Raw genomic sequence first — 19,311 nt, 5'->3', positions numbered from 1 at the left:
TGATAAAAAATAATTAGACAACTAGGTCAGCACAAAATCAAGGCCCGCTTCGATATAAATATAAAAAACCTAATATTTCTCTCATTCTTAAAAATAAATACACATAACTTTATATCGTTGGAAAGGATTAATAGCCAGCATTTTTTTGAGTTCATAGCCAACTATGATTTCCATTTAAAAAATTATATTTTTTATTATTTCTGACAATAAGAGCGACTCTAGAGAAAAACTGACTACGCCCCTGGATTGTGCTTAAAAAAGTGCCTTAAGAACGTTTTTAGAGAATTTTATTATTCCGCGAAATACAAAAGTTTATTGGCAATTTTTCAAATGGTAAAAAATGCAAAAAGACCCCGTATCTCAGTTGGCAGTGAAAATATCAACAGGCGGTTTACGTCATTAAACGTGTCTCAGAAATCGAACCTATGACATCTATGTCGGTTTTGCTCTATCTAGTCAGGAAATAGGGTTTCTCTATTAAAACAGACCAATTTCGACCACCCTGTACACTTTGGTTTAATATCGTCATTAATGAGGCTTAGTACAAAATGAAACCGCCTTTTATTTAAACGGCATTAGCTTCTAAATATGGTTTCATTACTCAACAAATGTTTTTATATTAGCACTGAGTAACTTCCCTCATCTATTCTATTTTTATACAAAGGCATTGTCAACCTTCTTTGTTTCCTAGTATGCATTAGTAACACATCATCATCATCTTCCTCTTCCAACAAGAGTTCAATAATCGCAGAAGATACTAACATGTTTCCTCGAGGAGTTCTTATCTACGACTACAGGACTATCTGTGTCGCTGTGTCCTGCATTAATCCGACCTCAGACGGCAACGGCAATGCGGTTGCAGTGTGCGGTCTGTGGTTGCAGTCGGTCGTTGCGGTCATATTCGGAATCATACCTTAAAGGTACAATTCCGAATCTTTTAGTCCGCCACTGCATACCTCCGTCTATCCTATAGGCTTATGCGATAATAGAAATCATTTGTGATATTGTGATTGATTAAAAATATTTGACAATGACAATTCACAATAAAGTTTCGTTCAGAACATCAAAATTAGTGGTTTTAATTAAGTTTCATTCAGAACCTCGCAATTAGTGGTTTCAATTAGCGTAGAAGTTTGTTCAACGACAAAATTAGTGGTAGGAACTTTCAAAGTGGAAAAAGTTAACAAACTTTTAACTTTTCCACTAATTATAATTTTGTTTTTTAGACATGATCATAAACTAAAAAACTTACAATTAGTGGAATAAATTAGTGGTTTTAATTAGCGTAGATGTTTCTTCCTTTAATTGCAATGTAAGCATTCAGAACGTCTAAATTAGTGGTAGTCATTTTCAATTAGTAGAAAAAGTTAACAACCTTTTGACTTTTCCACTAATTATACTTCAAATTTTGCGGGGAATGTCATTTTGACCTTTGATTATCATCATAGATAAAAGACTTATAATATTAAATAGATAGGCAACTTATTATACATTTCAATTTTATTATACAAGGGCGCCTCTGGTAGTTGGAGGAAGAAATACTATCGGAACAGACGGGTGCGGGGAAGGGGGGTTGTTTTAATCTGGTTATAATCGATTTAAAATAATTTTCAACATGTAAGAAGTAAGAACACAATGTATGTTTTTAATCTGCTCGAACGTATTATAAACGGCCAATCAACCTAATTAAAAGCACACACTGTTCTTACATGTCGAAAATTATTTTATCAAATATAAGATGATAAAAAATCAATAAAACACTACTACTATTAATAAGTAGGAATTTCTTAATTTATTTATGTCTGAAAACTTTAATGATAATATTAAAAATTCAATCAGGTAACATTGGAAAAAATATATTTATGAAGATTTAAATACCGTTTATCAACATATTTTTGAAGAGAAATATAATCAATAGGCATATCATATTTAAATTACATAATTTCCGATAATTTATTTTCCTCTTTTGTATTTTATTTATTGTTTGATTAATTAAGATTAGTTAAGCTACTTAGATTTAAGACAATTAAAATATATTATCTAATTTTATAATCTAAAAATATGAGACACACACAGGTGTCGCATATATGCCTAGATGTCTTATAATTTATTTAAACCTAATACAAAATAATGAGTTAAGTATAAAATAGTGCAAATAGCAAGTAATGGTAAGCTATTTAAAAAAATGTAACAGCAAAAAACGTCGCTTTCTTAATTCATAATAATCAGATTTAGTCGGGTTGGATGAAAAATCTGGACGTGTGTATACTTGTTATCTCATTATAAATTGGGTTGGATGAGCCAACCACACAACGGCGATTTTTTTCTTTTAAACCCCTTTTTAACCCACAATCTAAGTGCAAGACCGATTTTTTTACTTTTTCTATTGTAAATTGACGATAGTTTAGTTCTCCTATTAATTTAAAACAGGATCTAACATCTGAGAAAATTGTGCTGTTGTTATTAACCCTGGCAATAAAAAGAAGACGTTAACTTAAAATACTTTAATTTCTTTACTTTAAAAATACCTAAATCAGGCAAAAAGTGTGACTTTTATTAATGCTGAATATTTTTCATCCTACGTACCCTACTACAATAATTCCTATGTTTTTCGAATTTCTTAGATGCATATATTTTTAGTCTATCTATGGATGATTTGTTTATTACTTGCTTTCCTTTTAATATGGCATTTACATTTTTAATCCATACGTTCAAATGAAAAACTGAAATATAATCACATATAAGTTTTTTAACATCATGCTTATTGCAACAGAATATTTTTTCTTTGCATAACTCGTTTAATATTTTTTTAATTAGCGTAGTAATATTTTGGCTGTGGCATATTTGAGGCAAAATATTACTCATGATAAATATACATTTTTGAAAAAATTCGTTAAAATTTGTTGAAGGGGCCAGTAACGCTTTTGCAGAATAGGCTCTTGCATCCACAATAAAGCATTCTGCTCGGCTCCTGTCATCTCCAACTAAGTCTTGCCTACATTGTTTGCAAATTCCAATGCGCTTTAACACTTTCTTAGCCACAAAACCTGCTACATATGTTAGCTTCCCTCTTTTCAATAAAGAATTATGGGCTGGTTGGTACTCAGGCACTATGACATTAGGAAAACTGACGTCAACCTCTATAACTGGTTCGAGGGACGTTAACATATGTTTAAGGTCATCTAGACCTTTTAAATTGTCATTCTGGCAATTAGCAGATCTTGAATGACTGGCTAAGAAATTGTTAATCACAAGTGATTTCAAGGAATTTACAAACGAGGTAGCATTGGGACTGATGTTGCGAACACCATGACTCCTTACGGATCCAAAAAAATTTTCGAGCGGATCTTGATTTAGATTCCTTGGGCATAAAAATGCAATATTTTCCTTTTCACACTTATACCATAAGTAGGAAAATGCTTTTAAAGTATGCATCCAATTTTTTATTGATGGGGGAACTATGTGAGTTTTGGAACCGCTCGAAAATTCCATTGATGAGAAAACTTTTATGGCCTCAGCCCAGAAAGTTTTGTGGCCTGTTGATTTTGTGATTGCACATTTTAAGGTTTTTCCCTTTTTTATGGATACGTATGACCCATTTACACTGTCAAATACGTAGTCCATAAAAAGAAGAAACTCGGCTGTACTAACTGCTCCTTGTGGCAAATAATTTAGATCAGCAACAACATTGCCTCTCGTAGCCATCCTTTTCATAACTGAAGCCACATTATTACTGAATATTTGTGCAGCCATTGATACTTTCATTTTTTTCGTGTTTTCTATGTGATCCCTAGTTAGTTTTTTGCAGCACCTATATTCGTCGTCTTCTTGGTTTTCTATTTCGAATAACTTCCTTAGGTGGTCCCAATTGGCGACTTCTGTTCCACTGTTTCTCCATTTAAAAGAAACCTGATACATAAAGAAATTATTCCTTATGCATTTTAACAAATGTGGTGGATCATACAGAGGAATCACTTCCTGCTCCCCAATCTTCACTCCAAAAAGCCTGTTTTCTTCGCCATTTCTTATATACTCTTCAGCCGTGTATTTATACATTTTATTAATAGCAGCCACATTAGGTGTCCCTTGGTCACAAATAAGGGCCCACACTTTTAGGCCAGCATGCTGGCATGCTAGTACCACCTCTTTGATTGAGTTTACCACTACATCTGATTTCATTCCGCCATCGTTGAAATAATAGGCTAGGGGCTGCTTCCATTTTTAAATATTCCCCTCGCCATAAAAACCATCACCTTATCTGCGATTAGTGGCCTTCTACCTGTATTCGTTCCATTGTCCTGGAAGCCTTCCACAATATCCTTCTTCTTATTGTACTGAAGCATTGGATCGATCGCCATTTCGTCAAAAACAAGGGCACAGCACTTTTCTTTTTCATCCATAAGTTTACATCTAGCTGATATTGATGTCATTATTGCGTCATTAACCCCGGCGTAGAAAGGAATTTTTCCTAGCAAATTTGTCAGTGTTTTTCTGGATGGAGCAGCAAATATCTGTCTAATCAATTTATATCCTTTGGGGCTTTGTTTTAAGAATGCCAAAAAAAGAATTTTTTCGTCTAGGGTATAGCGTCTACCCTTCGGTTTTAGTAGCTGGCATCTCAACTGAGCCATTACAAAATCAAAGGTATGTTTATTTAATTTTGCCTTTAAAAATTCTGGAGAATCTATAATTTCCTTCATTTTTTGAATCTGCTTTTTTAAATCTTCGCGGCTAAAATTTAATCTTTTTGCGGTTTTACGTAAATCACCTGCAATTTTATATAATTTTCTCCCCTCTGGAGTCAATTGGGAAGCTCGGCCAATTTTTGTATAGGCAAGAATCCGAGTTCGTCTTTTCAGACCTGGAATAAAAAAAATATTAATAAACAATAATCTGGCTGTAGATGCTAATATAGTTAGTGAACTAAAATGTTGTCATCGATTTTGTGGTGAACTAGCGTTTTGGGTACTTTGCTGCTATATCGCCAAAAGTTTCAAAACCTATATAAGTGTTATTTATCTATGTAAAAATAAGCGAAACCTATCCACTGTAAAAGTGATTTTGTTAAACTACTCCAAAATATAATTAAAAGTTACTGTTGTATATTCTCACCTGATAATTTGGCCGGAGAACTTAATTTTACCAAGCTACGTTTTCTTTTTGGTGTAGTTTGTGGTGTCACTTGAGATGTAGATGGCTTCTGAATATCTTGGTCTTGGTGTGATGGTATTACCTCACTAGGTACTTCTGGTGTACTGTTGACTTGTTCCCTTGTTACTAATTTGGTTTCAACAAATCTGGAATCTTGAAAAAGAAATGCTATAACAATAAATCAAACACTTAGGGGTTATTTCTTATAAAATTAGTATATTATATATGATAACTGATAAAATATTTTTATTAAATAATTGTATAATTTTAGATATATGATTCCAGTATAGCGACTCTCTGGGGCGAAATGGATGTCACAAACCCGATATGATTCTCTAACTTTATCCATTGTTTTTGTCGTTAAATCATCTCGGCCAATATTTTCAACCCACTGGTTAAACAACTACAAATATAAGAATGGTACTTTTAATTTAGAGTTGCAATATTATTGTGTTAGGCCCTTTAATGTTAAAATATATATTTTAAAACTCTCTAAAATGTATGCCAAGATTAATAGGATTTAGACGACCAAAGAACTTACTCAGCCACAAAATATTTATCTCTAGTAGGCATTTATATATATATATATATATATATATATATATATATATATATATATATATATATATATATATATATATATATATATATATATATATATATATATATATATATTTTTTTTTTTTTTTGTTTCATTTGGTTTTTGGAAATGGATTTCATAAGATTTTAATTAATAATTAACATCATAATATATCTATTAAAGATGTATACACAATCCCCATAAGCAAAATAAACTACATGATCAGTATGATCACAATGGAAATTTGATGACAATATGGTGAAAATTAATATAATCTACATATATAAAATGTTAATGTTTATCTGTGTCGTCTCTACTGAAGTAACGACTTGCTCTAGAAAGTTGCTTTTTTTACTAAAAGATAGCTAATTTGCTCTTCTAAAAACTGTTGTCGCCGGATTTTTCATTTAATTAAAAAATAAAGAAATAGTTTTTTTTTCTGATATGTCGTGGCGGATGCGCCAGGCTTCAACTAGTTATTAATAAATTACATAAATTATAATTTTGAAAGTGTTTGTTTAAGTACTTGGATTGAGGTTTATAACTATACTAGTTGAAGCCTGGCGCATCCGCCACGACATCAGGAAAAAAAAATATTTATTTATTTTTTTAATTAAATCAAAAACCCGGCGACGACAGTTTTTAGAAAAGCCATTTAGCTATCTTTTAGTAAAAAAGCAACTTTCTAGAGCAAGTCGTTACTTCAGTAGAGACGACAAAGATAAAAATTAGCAATTTATATAATGTAGATTGTGCAAATATTTAAGAATACCTATGTTTCATATGATAGTTTAAAAGAAAAAAAAACCTCGTTATAATTTATATTGAGGCACACTGTGTTTTAGAAGAAAGAAAAATAGAAAAACTCAAACCAAAAACAGACTAAAACTGTGCATAATTAAAAAACAGGATATGTCTTGGTCTTGGGTTTCCATAAATGTGATCAATTATTTTTCATATTTTCATAAAAAATATCTTACTGATTGGCCAGAATAATATCTTACTGAATGACCAGAAAAAAAATATCTTACTGAATGGCAACATTTATATGCCTTAAACTTCCTACCTCAAAAACTTAAATATATATATATGCTAACTTGAATCTTTAATTCCCAGTATTAATATAAGAGTATTATATAATAATGTAGGTACATATATTTAATTTACTTACCATTGGATCCTTCGGAAAACGATGCAGTTTCAGGCTGTCTTTTTTATAGTTTTTACAAATGCAACAATTAAACACCATTATTAAAATTAAACAAAAGTTTTTATCACAAAACTAAACAATTAAACGCAACACTTAACTAACTTAAACACAACTAATAAAACACTCGCTAAAACACAATACTCATAAAAAAATAAAAACTAGGGAATCAAGAATATTATAATTTAAAATTTAAAACGAAATCATCCGCCAAAATCGCAACAAAAACGCCGCGTCCGCGTCAGTTTGAATAATTATTGACGTTTGTCAAAAATTTGAAATTTATACTGACAGTTTGAATATTTTGCGCCTCTGCATCTTGGAGGAAGAACTATTTTTAATGAACTGTCATTTCAATTTAAGTTTCCCAGCCATGATTATCATTCATCAGAGAAATTGTGCTTAGATATCAAAAGTTTATTGTTTTATAAGTATATAGTATTAACAGAGTAGTTTATCAGTAAGTTGTAACAGTTGATTGCTTGCAAAGTCGGGATTGCATTATTACTTTTTGGTTTTGAAACTGTAAACAACAATCCGCCGTTTTTGTTGGAGAGTTATAAATGATATCCTAGAGGATTGTAGAACTGATCATAATGTTCATAATATGTTATTGTTCATAAATAAATAGAATAGATAGTGAAAGTTTCTGAATTGAAATAAAATTTTTAGAAATAACAGTTTTAGCCATCTCTGGGATGTTATTCTCTAAGAACAATTACAATATGAACGTCAAATTAATAAAGTTGGTATATACCTTTTGTAACTCCTTCTCTGTATAGATCAATTGACTTTGCACTAACACTACTTCTTCTAGAACCTCTTCTACGTTTTTGCTTTAATTCTCCTGAACCTGTAGCAGATTTACTACGACCCTACAATGGTCAGAAAATATAGGTATTAATTATTAACAATCGCTAAATAGTTCCCAATAAATAGGATTTTTTATTACTAAAATATTAAAAAAAATTTTTATGTGAATTCAGCTTCGAAAAATATAAGAATAAAAAAGTAGATATATACCTAATACAGGCCACTGAAAACTTACAATGGCTATAATTCTTAAACCAAAAAAGATATGAAAAAAATAAAAATACCGTTTCTATAATATCGAGGGGGAATACATATGACGTATTTTTTGAACCACTCCTTAGGCGGCACCCCTACTTACTTGAAAATCTTAAATGGCAACACCCCACTTGTGGCGCCTTTTTGGAAAGCCCATGAAAAATGCTAAACGATGATCATAACGTTTTTAGGGTGGAATTGAAAAACTACCCATTACACGAAAAATTAGGTGGGCATAATAAAAAAAGTGATTTTTTCAGCATAAGTTACAAATTGGTGCCCCTAGGTGCCATCCCCTCACTTCTAATCTCATCAATGCCATTTTTAAACCATTGCCATTTTAAAGCTAAAAATAAAAAATGTAGATAATAAAAAAGGCAACACAAAGATGTTTTACTAATCGTTCAGCCTAATTTTGCGATAACGCAAATTCTTCCTTATCATCTATTTTTTTACTTTCAACAAACAGATATCTTAAAACGGCATATCTTTGCGTTTTTGCACTGTCTTGTATCGATTTTCAATCGTTTGCAAATTTGGTGGTATTTTAAACGTTTATTTGATTCGCTTATTTGAAAGAAAAATGGTTTATACTGTGGAAGAAAGAATTCAAATAGTTTTTCTTTATGGTGCTGAAGGTATGTGTTATTTGAGAACGGCCCGTGCTTTCAATGAGAGAAATCCGGACAAAAACGTAAGTCACGTTTATGTTAGAGATTTGATTTTAAAGTTTCAAGAAACTGGGTCGGTCAAAAATAAAAAAAGGACAGGGCCCATGGTACTGAATGAAGAAATGCAGATGGAAGTTATTGGTCAGGTATCGGTCAATCTAGAAGCATCAACACGCCAGTTGGCATCAATCACAGGTATACCTCGAACATCTGTCAGGAGAGTATTGAAAATGCACAAATTCCATCCCTACAAAATGAAGATTCTGCAGGAACTTGGCGACGACGATCCAGATAGAAGGATTCAGTTCTGTGAACTAATGACGGAGGAAATTCGAAGGGAACCTTCACTCACTAAAAATATTTATTTTAGTGATGAGTGCTCAATTTTTTTAAACGGAGTTGTGAATAAGCAGAACTGCAGATACTGGAGCGATGAGAATCCGCATATTGTTGTTGAAGGACACACCCAACATTCCCAAAAGCTCAATGTTGGGTGCGGAATACTAGGCGATAAAATTATAGGTCCATTTTTCATCGACGGAAATTGACTGGTGATGTGGAAATGCTGAACAATTTGATAGAGCCAGCCATTGTAAATGAGGTTGAAAATCAAAGAGATTTGGAAGGAGATTTAACTCTTAATGAAGACCTCATACACTTTCAGCAAGATGGAGCCCCTCCGCATTATTCTATTGTCACAAGGAGGTGGTTGGATAGATATTATCCAAGGCAATGGATTGGCAGAAGGGGTCCAATCGAGTTGCCGCCAATGTCACCTGATCTCACTCCTTTAGACTTGTTCTTGTGGGGTTATACGAAATCCATAGTCTACAAGACCAAACCAGGTTCGTCGCAAGAATTGCGGCAGAGGATAACTGAAGCCATGTAGAAATATTCCGAGAGAGACTTTCCAAAAAGTAAGAGAAGAATTTGAAAATCGTTTGTATTTTTGTATGGAACAAAACAGCTGTCATTTTGAACAATTGTTAAAATAAATTATCATTTTAAATTTCTTTCAAATTGTCACACCTACATTTCTTATCACTACTTACCAGTAATTGTTGAAAGAAGACAGAAGTTGAAATCTGTATGACCATCGTTTAGCAATTTGATTTAGCTTTCTAAAGAAGTGTCACAAGTGGGGTATCGCTATCTTGAGATTAGAAGTGAGTGGGTGGCACCTAGGGGTGGGTCGGGGTGGTTTGAAAAATATATCATTTGCCTCATTAAGCTGGGTCCCAATTTATAACTTATGCTGAAAAAATCACTTTTTTATAAATGTCCACCTAATTTTTCGTGTAAGGGGTAGTTTTTCAATTTCACCCTAAAAACTTTATGACCATCGTTTAGCATTTTTCATGGGCTTTCCAAAAAGGCGCCACAAGTGGGGTGTTGTCCTTTAAGATTTTCAAGTGAGTAGGGGTGCCGCCTAAGGGGTAGGTCGGGGTGGTTCAAAAAATACGTCATCTGTATTCCCCCTCGATATTATAGAAACGGTATTTTTTATTTTTTGATATCTTTTTTGGTTTAAGAATTACAGCCATTGTAAGTTTTCAGTGGCCCACCCTGTATACGTGTTACGTGTAGTAAACTAAAAAATTATGAAATTCACATAGAATTAACTAATTATACAGGGTGAGTCTGAAATAAGTGCCAATATATATAATTATGAGTTTTTTTCACGAAAAAAAAAAAGAAAATTTGGATTTTTTTTAGTTTTTAGTTAAAAACATAATTTCTTGATAATATGGCAACATAGATAGTAGATTAAATTTACAAGAAAGAAAACCCAGAAACGAGAGGTTAAGAGTGTGTTCAGAGTGGTTCTGAAAATTGAAGCAAAAAACATTTTTTTGGAAATTTTCAAAGTAAGATAACTCGGTTATTTTGGATTTATTTGAAAAATGGTAAAGATAAAATATGTTTCTTTTATCGAGATCAACCAGCCCTGAAATTATTTGCACTTATTTAAGACTCACCCTGTATAACAAATGACAATAATTATATGAAGAGTTGAAAAATTACAAAATCGGGAGGCCAAGAAAAACTACATTTTAGATGGATACAAGAATCAAAAAAATTTCTCAAAATAATCTCAGGATGGTTGTCAAGAGCAGAGATAATTGTTGAAATTCCTGAACTACAAGTTAGTTGTCGAGGAATGTTCGACGACGATTAGTTTTTACTTTATAGCAGACATCCAGCCAAGAAATGATTGGTGACTAGAATTTGCACGAAGACACTTGGACTGGACAGTTCAAGATTTGGAAGAAAGTATTGTTTAGTGACGAAACTCGTCAAAAAAATTTAAATTCATTGTTGACAACCATGGACATACTTGGCGCCAGCCTGACTAACTGGAATTTGAATTTCGCGCTGGGGATTCAGGTGGTAGCTCTGCTGTAAAAAATGTCAAGTTGCCACATTTGTTTATTTATTTCCTGACATTGTCATTCGTTTTGACATTTTAGTTTTGTATTACGAGTTTTTGGTTTAAATAAATAGTCTTGTGATACTTTAAGCTTAAAAATGCTTACTAGCAGACCTTGCAGTCGAACATTGTTCTTTTTAGAACCTCTTTTAGTGCGAAGTGTATTAGATAGTTTAATAGCTGTAAAAAACTCATCGCAACTTTATTACAATATTTTGAACAAGGAAGCTGTAGTAATGGCCCCTTATGCCCACTTGCACCGTTTGTATAAACTTTGTTTAAAGGCTAAACAGTGATTAACTATAATAAAATATGTATAGTTTGTACTGTTTAGCCTTTAAACAAAGTTTATACAAACGGGGCAAGTGGGCATTATTATAGTTAATCACTGTTTAGCCTTTAAACAAAGTTTATACAAACGGTGCAAGTGGGCGTTAAGTGCTGTTAAGGAGGTGAGTTTGGTAACATTTGGGCTCTGCGGTGGAACACTAAATTCACCTATTTTATTAATAAATACATACCTAGGCTTCAATATTAGTGTATATAAGTTATTATAATTTGTCTCTGTACCAAATAAACAATATTTTGTTTAAAAAATATATTTAATATGGTAATAATTATCAAATAAACACATAATAACCATGAACGGCATTCAAATATTTCAACTGTCGCCGGTTCTGACACAGAAATTATGGTGCAATGTTGCCGGTTTTGTTTTTAATTTATACTATCTTTTTCCTAACGATTTTATTAAACCCTTAGTAATATTATTTTTTTGTTATCATTTAATTTATTTATAACTTTGTTTTTTAACCGGTTTTGTTTTTAATTTATACTACCTTTTTCCTAACGATTTTATTAAACCCTTAGTAATATTATTTTTTTGTTATCATTTAATTTATTTATAACTATAATATGTTAATAACATATTTAATAAATATTATTGAAGAAGGAAAAGTTGGGTTGCCTATAATATTTAGATAAAGAATAATAGATAATTCATTGTAAAAAATCTATTGGTATTGAGTTGTTTAAAAATTAAAGAGTTGGGGTATTTGAAGATATTTTTAATTAGAGAGCTGGTACATTTGAATCTCTAGAAATATATACCGTATGTTCGAAAAAAAAAACGGTGTCAGCGATGGCTATGAAATGAAGATCGCTGTCATTTTATATATAAATTTATATGGAAAATGTCATCGATCGTCATTTCCCAGCCAACTGGACGCCGGCGCCGTTTTTTTTCGATCATAGGGTAGTATTATAATATAAATTGGAAAACAATATTTGTAATGTAAAAAAAGATTATTCTTAATTATATTATTCATTTTTAATTATAATAAACAATAATAATGACATTAGCAGTTAATTAAATTTCTATATATACAGGATGGTCCAAACTATAGTCCGGAAACGTCGGCAGCATATTCTGCAGATAAAACTAAGTAAAAAAGTTCGTATAAATGTATAGTATGTCCTAAGAAGCTTACTTTCGGGAGTTCAGGGTGTAGAAGTTTCATTTTTATTTCGATTTTTTACCAAAATTATCAAATTCCTCATATCAACAAACTGCCAGACACCAATTTTCATCTAAACTTTGACGTTACTTCACAAATTATTTGGAAAAAATTCGAAATAAAAATGAAACTTCTACACCCTGTATCTCCAAACTAAGCATTTTAGTAGATACATTTTTACGAAGTTTTTTACTTATTTTTATCTGCAAAATATGCTGCCAAAGATTCCGGAATACAGATCGGACCACCCTATATATTATATTCTCTATAATAAGACAAAAATTATTTGTTACGCATATTTTATAGATTTCTTTTCGTCGAACCGCATAGCCCAATTAGAGTAATCGAGAAAATTAAAACTTAAACTATAATTCTGAAATTTGGTGTGGAGACTCCAGGAGGGTCTCTGATACTACCCTAGAAGTTTTAGACCTCTATCTCACCCGGAAGTGGTCGTACCGCAGAACCCAAATAGAGTAAACGTCAAATATAAATCTTAAGCTAGAAGCCTCAAATTTGGTATGGAGACTTCAGGATGGCCTCTGATACTACCCTCGAAGTTTCAGACCTCTATCTCACCCGGAAGTGGTCGTACCGCAGAACCAAAATAGAGTAAACGTCAAATATAAAACTTAAGCTAGACGCTTTAAATTTGGTATGGAGACTCCAGGAGGGTCTCTGATACTACCCTAGAAGTTTCAGACCTCTATCTCACCCGGAAGTGGTCGTACCGCAGAGCCCAAATAGAGTAAACGTCAAATATAAAACTTAAGCTAGAAGCCTCAAATTTGGTATGGAGACTCCAGGATGGCCTCTGATACTACCCTACAAGTTTCAGACCTCTATCTCACCCGGAAGTGGTCGTACCGCAGAGCCCAAATAGAGTAAACGTCAAATATAAAACTTAAGCTAGACGCTTTAAATTTGGTATGGAGACTCCAGGAGGGTCTCTGATACTACCCTAGAAGTTTCAGACCTCTATCTCACCCGGAAGTGGTCGTACCGCAGAGCCCAAATAGAGTAAACGTCAAATATAAAACTTAAGCTAGACGCTTTAAATTTGGTATGGAGACTCCAGGAGGGTCTCTGATACTACCCTAGAAGTTTCAGACCTCTATCTCACCCGGAAGTGGTCGTACCGCAGAGCCCAAATAGAGTAAACGTCAAATATAAAACTTTAGCTTGAAGCCTCAAATTTGGTATGGAGACTTCAGGATGGCCTCTGATACTACCCTACAAGTTTCAGATCTCTATCTCACCCGGAAGTGGTCGTACCGCAGAGCCCAAATAGAGTAAACGTCAAATATAAAACTTAAGCAAGACGCTTTAAATTTGGTATGGAGACTCCAGGAGGGTCTCTGATACTACCCTAGAAGTTTCAGACCTCTATCTCACCCGGAAGTGGTCGTACCGCAGAGCCCAAATAGAGTAAACGTCAAATATAAAACTTTAGCTTGAAGCCTCAAATTTGGTATGGAGACTCCAGGAGGGTCTCTGATACTACCCTAGAAGTTTCAGACCTCTATCTCACCCGGAAGTGGTCGTGCCGCAGAGCCCAAATAGAGTAAACGTCAAATATAAAACTTAAGCTAGAAGCCTCAAATTTGGTATGGAGACTTCAGGATGGTCTCTGATACTACCCTAAGAGTTTCAGATCTCTATCTCACCCGGAAGTGGTCGTACCGCAGAGCCCAAATAGAGTAAACGTCAAAATTAAAACTTAAGCTAGTAGCCTCAAATTTGGTATGGAGACTCCAGGAGGGTCCCTGATACTGCCCTAGAAGTTTCAGACCTGAATCTCATCCGGAAGTGGTCGTACCGCAGATCCCAAATAGAGTAAACGACAAAATTAAAACTTAAGCTAGAAGCCTCAAATTTGGTGTGGAGACTCCAGGAGAGTCATAAATACTACCCTACAAATTTCAGGCTTCTAGCTAAAGTTTTAATTTCGTCGTTACTTACTATTTGGGCTCTGCGGTACGACCACTTCCGGGTGAGATTCAGGTCTGAAACTTCTAGGGTAGTATCAGAGACCATCCTGGAGTCTCCATACCAAATTTGAGGCTTCTAACTTAAGTTTTAATTTTGTTGTTTTCTCTATTTGGCCTCTGCGGTACGACCACTTCCGGATGAGATTCAGGTCTGAAACTTCTAGGGTAGTATCAGAGACCATCCTGGAGTCTCCATACCAAATTTGAGGCTTCTAGCTTAAGTTTTATATTTGACGTTTACTCTATTTGGGCTCTGCGGTACGACCACTTCCGGGTGAGATAGAGATCTGAAACTCTTAGGGTAGTATCAGAGACCATCCTGGAGTCTCCATACCAAATTTGAGGCTTCTAGCTTAAGTTTTATATTTGACGTTTACTCTATTTTGGTTCTGCGGTACGACCACTTCCGGGTGAGATTCAGGTCTGAAACTTCTAGGGTAGTATCAGAGATCCTCCTGGAGTCTCCATACCAAATTTAAAGTGTCTAGCTAAAGTTTTATATTTGACGTTTACTCTATTTGGGCTCTGCGGTACGACCACTTCCGGATGAGATACAGGTCTGAAACTTCTAGGGCAGTATCAGAGACCCTCCTAGAGTCAGTACCAGCATTTCATATATCCATATACTAGTACGTAAAAAAATGTTTACTCATCTGCCACTATAAGTTATTAAAAAATCTTAAAATTAGTTTTTACAAAGGTTTTTACAAATAATATACCTACTTCGTATAATAAAAGCAAAATTTTTAATAAATTAGTATTAATTTTTGATACCAAATCATCAAGACTCTAAATAAATTATATGTATAATTAATTCTTACAACTTGAACTCTTTATTGCTCCACATCTACACATATACAGTATATGTCCCCAGATTGTCTTTACAAGAGGAAAAACTTTTTTATTGTCGACATTTTGAGAAAAACGCATTCTCCATAATTTTTTTGCTTATTCGAAAATGAATCCCTTTATACTTTTCCAAATTTCCGTAGCATTTTAGAGAAAATTAAGAAAAACATGAAAATATTAGACTAGAATATTAAATTATTATTTTGTTAGAATTTTTTTATTTTTATATTTTATATACCATAGAAACGCGTTTTGATTTTTAGGACTTAGAAAAGATTCAACAATATTTTCATGTTTTTCTTTGCTTCCTTTGCTCTAAAACGGTATGGAAATTTGGAAAAGTATAAACGGGATTAACCATTTTAGAACAAGCAAACATTTTTTATGAAGAATGCATTTTGGTTTCATGCAAAATTCTCAAAATATCAATAATAAAAATGTTTTTCCTCTTGAAACGATTGAATATAACAACTACTGTGTTAGTAATTGTTTATTTAAAAATGGTATTTTGATAATTTCTAGAGTTTAAATAAAATAAAAATCTTAAAGGAAAATGAAAACATATCGGCAACATGGCACGAAAAATTGTAAATATAGATGGCCGATTTACCGATTTGCATAATATCAAGGCTTATATTTTTTAAGTATTATCGATAATTTATGTAACAAAGTATTGTTTTTCGTTGACACAAATGATTTATATACACTAATATTGAAAGCTAGATATGTATTTATTAATAAAATAAGTGAATTTAGAGTTCCACCGCAGAGCCCAAATGTTACCGTGAGTTTTATTGATGTAAATAATAAGTGTTTATATATTTATAATTAATTTATTTTTGTTTCCTAAAATTTTTTTGATTAAAAGAAAATATGTAAAAGTGGGCAACGCTGTGCCGGTCAAGGCTATTTGATATGAACTATATAGAATCCATATGTAATAATTTAATTTAATTTGAAATATTTGAATCTATAACTTTATTAGAATAGTTGCTTTACTGTTATTCAAATTTCTATTAGTTAGATCAAAGAGAAAAAACACATATCACTCTAATAAGAATAAACTGAAGAGGTATGTAGAGAAAAATAGAGGAAAAATATGGATTCCATGCATCATTTGAATAGCCTCGAGGTATACGAGGTGATAAAAAAATAGCAGAAATTAATAATTGCTGTAAACTTTACCTTTGTACTGTCAATACTATCCCTTGATTTACAATTTTTAATGTTAAAAATATCCGACAGAACGTTGTCTTTGGATTTATATTTTGAAATGACTGAAAATAAGGTATCTGTCTCTTCCAAAACCTGTCTCGTCGACTCATCGATACTTTGTAAGATTTCATTCAGTTCAGCAAAAGTTTCAATGGAGTTCCTTATCATGGAACAGAAATCCACAGGTCGATCTTCGTGACTGTTTAAAATAAGCCAGAAGTAACATCCTAAAATCAATATACACGTTTGATAACAATTAAATGTAATAATGTTAATACAGGGATTTTCACTCAAGAAAACTAAAAGTTGTAGTCATTTCCGGTGAAACAGGAAGTGACCAAAGATAACTAAATAAGTTAGGATTAATTGACGCATTCAGTTATTTTCGGTCACTTCCTGTTTCATCGGAAATGACTACAACTTTTAATTTTTAAATGACACCCTTGGTTTTTTTACTTTATTCGACAGAAAATGATACTCTAAATACAATAACATATAATACGTCAACTTATGACAGTTTCGCATGTGGTTTATTTGTAATTGTAACATGGTGTTCATATCAAATCAAATCAAATCTTTTTATTAGGCCCCAATATAAAAAATATACAAAATACAAACTGACTGAAAAAATACTTTGGCTGACTAATAGCCTAATAGCATAATAAGGAGTGCACCGCGATTATAAAACCGATTGACAGATTGCTAAAGGCATCAGTGTGGCACACTCCCTGTAAAAAATAACTAAACAGAATTTCATTTTCAATACAATAATATACCAACAACAAACAAACTCGTAAGAAAAACAGAGGACGACCGGCAAAGCAAAAAGAAACCCCGAGCGCACAGAACAAAGCGTCTGCAAGACAATTTAGCAATGTTAAAAAGTATATAAATACAATTTCAACACATACACAAATATTTTCCAAAATTGTAAAGCTGAGTAGTGAGCCAGTCAAAACCATATCAAATTAAAGACCCCTTCACCACAGTTTGCCAAAATAACAAAAGATAAAAGATAAATTTAGAAATAAGTTCTATATTATATTCGATTGTAAAACCAGCAAATTATTCTTAACATATTTATTAAAATAATGTGATTTAAAGCATTTAACACTGATTGGAAGAGAATTCCATAATTGCGGCGCAAGAAAAGAAAACGATTTCTGAAAGCCAGCCGTCCTATGTGAGGTATTCTGAAACGATGTAAGTTTCTTGTTACATGAGTGTGGTCAAAAGGTATAAACAATGATTTTAAATAAGGCGGTTGGCCAGTGTGTAAGATACGGTAGATAAATGTTAACATATGAAGTTTTCGCCTATTTACTATAGACAATACTAAATTGATTTAAATATGGCGTAATATGTGTACGAAATGAGATATTATACGAAAATCTCATGCAGGAATTTTGAAGTTTTTGAATGGATCTGGCAACCCTTTGAGTCAATGAAGAGCCGTATACCACATCTCCGTAATCAAACAAGGACAAAATTAGCGAATTGCACAGATAATATTTTGTATTCTGAGGAAGATGTTTTTTAAAATAAACCAAACCTTTTAGTTGCATATATGCAATTTTCAATTTATTTTTTACATTTATATCAAATTTTAAATCAGAGTCAAAATATATGCCGACATTTCTAGCGTCCTTAACTATTGGTATTTTAGTATTATTAACACATATATCAAGATTATCCGATAGATAATTGAGAAAAGTCTGATTATTTCCAAGCAGCATAATACAGGATTTGGATGCATTTAATTTTAGATTATGTTCCATTGAATACTTGTATATGTTATTAATATCTGTTTTAAAATTTTCTTCAGCTTGTTTTAAATTATCAGATGCGAAAGCACAGTAAATTTGTGAATCATCTGCATACTGTTGTAATGTAGAAAACTTCATTTCTTTATTCATATCGGCAACATATAATGAAAATAGCAATGGCCCTAATATGGATCCTTGAGGAATTCCACATGTCATAGAAACGTAATTTGACTTTAATTGATGATTCCCCTGTCTTACTTGAACGCAATGCAGACGATTAGATAGATCATTTTTAAGAAACGTTATAGATTTTTCTGATAATCCGAAGTAATGGAGTTTAGCTAGTAATATATCGTAATTTATAGTATCAAATGCCTTGCTAAAATCAAGCAAAGCAAAACAGGTGATTTTTTTGTCTTCCATATTTACTCGAATGTCATTCACCAGTATATCGACAATTTGACTTAAAATACAAAGTGTGTGGTACCAAATTATTTGTAAAAAAAATATTTTTTCAAATATGCTAATGAGCCACCCTCGTTCCATTTGAATTCGGGCATCTTTAAAGGTTGATTCTCACTACGTTTTCCGTTTCCATTCCATATCCGTTCCGTATTTTTATTGTATTGACGGTATACGTAAGCTTCCGTTCCGTATCAGTTCCATAGTTTTTATTGTACAATTTATATCATTATGAAAGTTTTATTTTAAAAATTTGTATCTTTTGAAAACAGCAGTAGACTTAATTAAGAGGTGAAAGAATAAATAAATATCGGCAAAATTTTAACAGAGCTGGTACAAATGTAAGAACTTGACAATGCTGTTTCCGATACGCTTCAGTCCGTCCGCCAAAAAAATGTATGGA

General features: G+C 32.5%; 2 protein-coding genes across 2 annotated transcripts in view; both read right to left on the bottom strand.

Annotated features, from left to right (window-relative positions):
- Positions 1-19,311, bottom strand: part of LOC115889577 (hydrocephalus-inducing protein-like) — a 220,623-nt gene that overhangs the window by 86,466 nt on the left and 114,846 nt on the right. The window contains exons 30-31 of the mRNA XM_030909629.1: positions 16,651-16,907; positions 7,696-7,813 (exon numbers count right to left, since the gene is read on the bottom strand). Of these exons, the coding sequence (XP_030765489.1) occupies positions 7,696-7,813; positions 16,651-16,907 (375 nt within the window). The remainder of the gene's footprint in view (positions 1-7,695; positions 7,814-16,650; positions 16,908-19,311) is intronic.
- Positions 2,213-4,202, bottom strand: LOC115889514. Its single transcript, XM_030909535.1, has one exon. It carries the CDS (start codon positions 4,177-4,179, stop codon positions 2,557-2,559), a length of 1,623 nt encoding a protein of 540 aa, XP_030765395.1. The 5' UTR covers positions 4,180-4,202; the 3' UTR covers positions 2,213-2,556.

The sequence above is a fragment of the Sitophilus oryzae genome, unplaced genomic scaffold (genome assembly GCF_002938485.1).
Source record: "Sitophilus oryzae breed Bouriz unplaced genomic scaffold, Soryzae_2.0 scaffold_815_pilon_pilon, whole genome shotgun sequence".
In the NCBI taxonomy this organism is placed as follows: Eukaryota; Metazoa; Arthropoda; class Insecta; order Coleoptera; family Curculionidae; genus Sitophilus; species Sitophilus oryzae.
The sequence above is the reverse complement of the archived record's forward strand: the minus strand, read 5'-3'. Positions and strand labels throughout refer to the sequence as shown.

Bases quoted from the DNA above. Each gene is read 5' to 3' on its own strand.
- LOC115889514 (XM_030909535.1), bottom strand. From the start codon at position 4,179: ATGAAATCAGATGTAGTGGTAAACTCAATCAAAGAGGTGGTACTAGCA.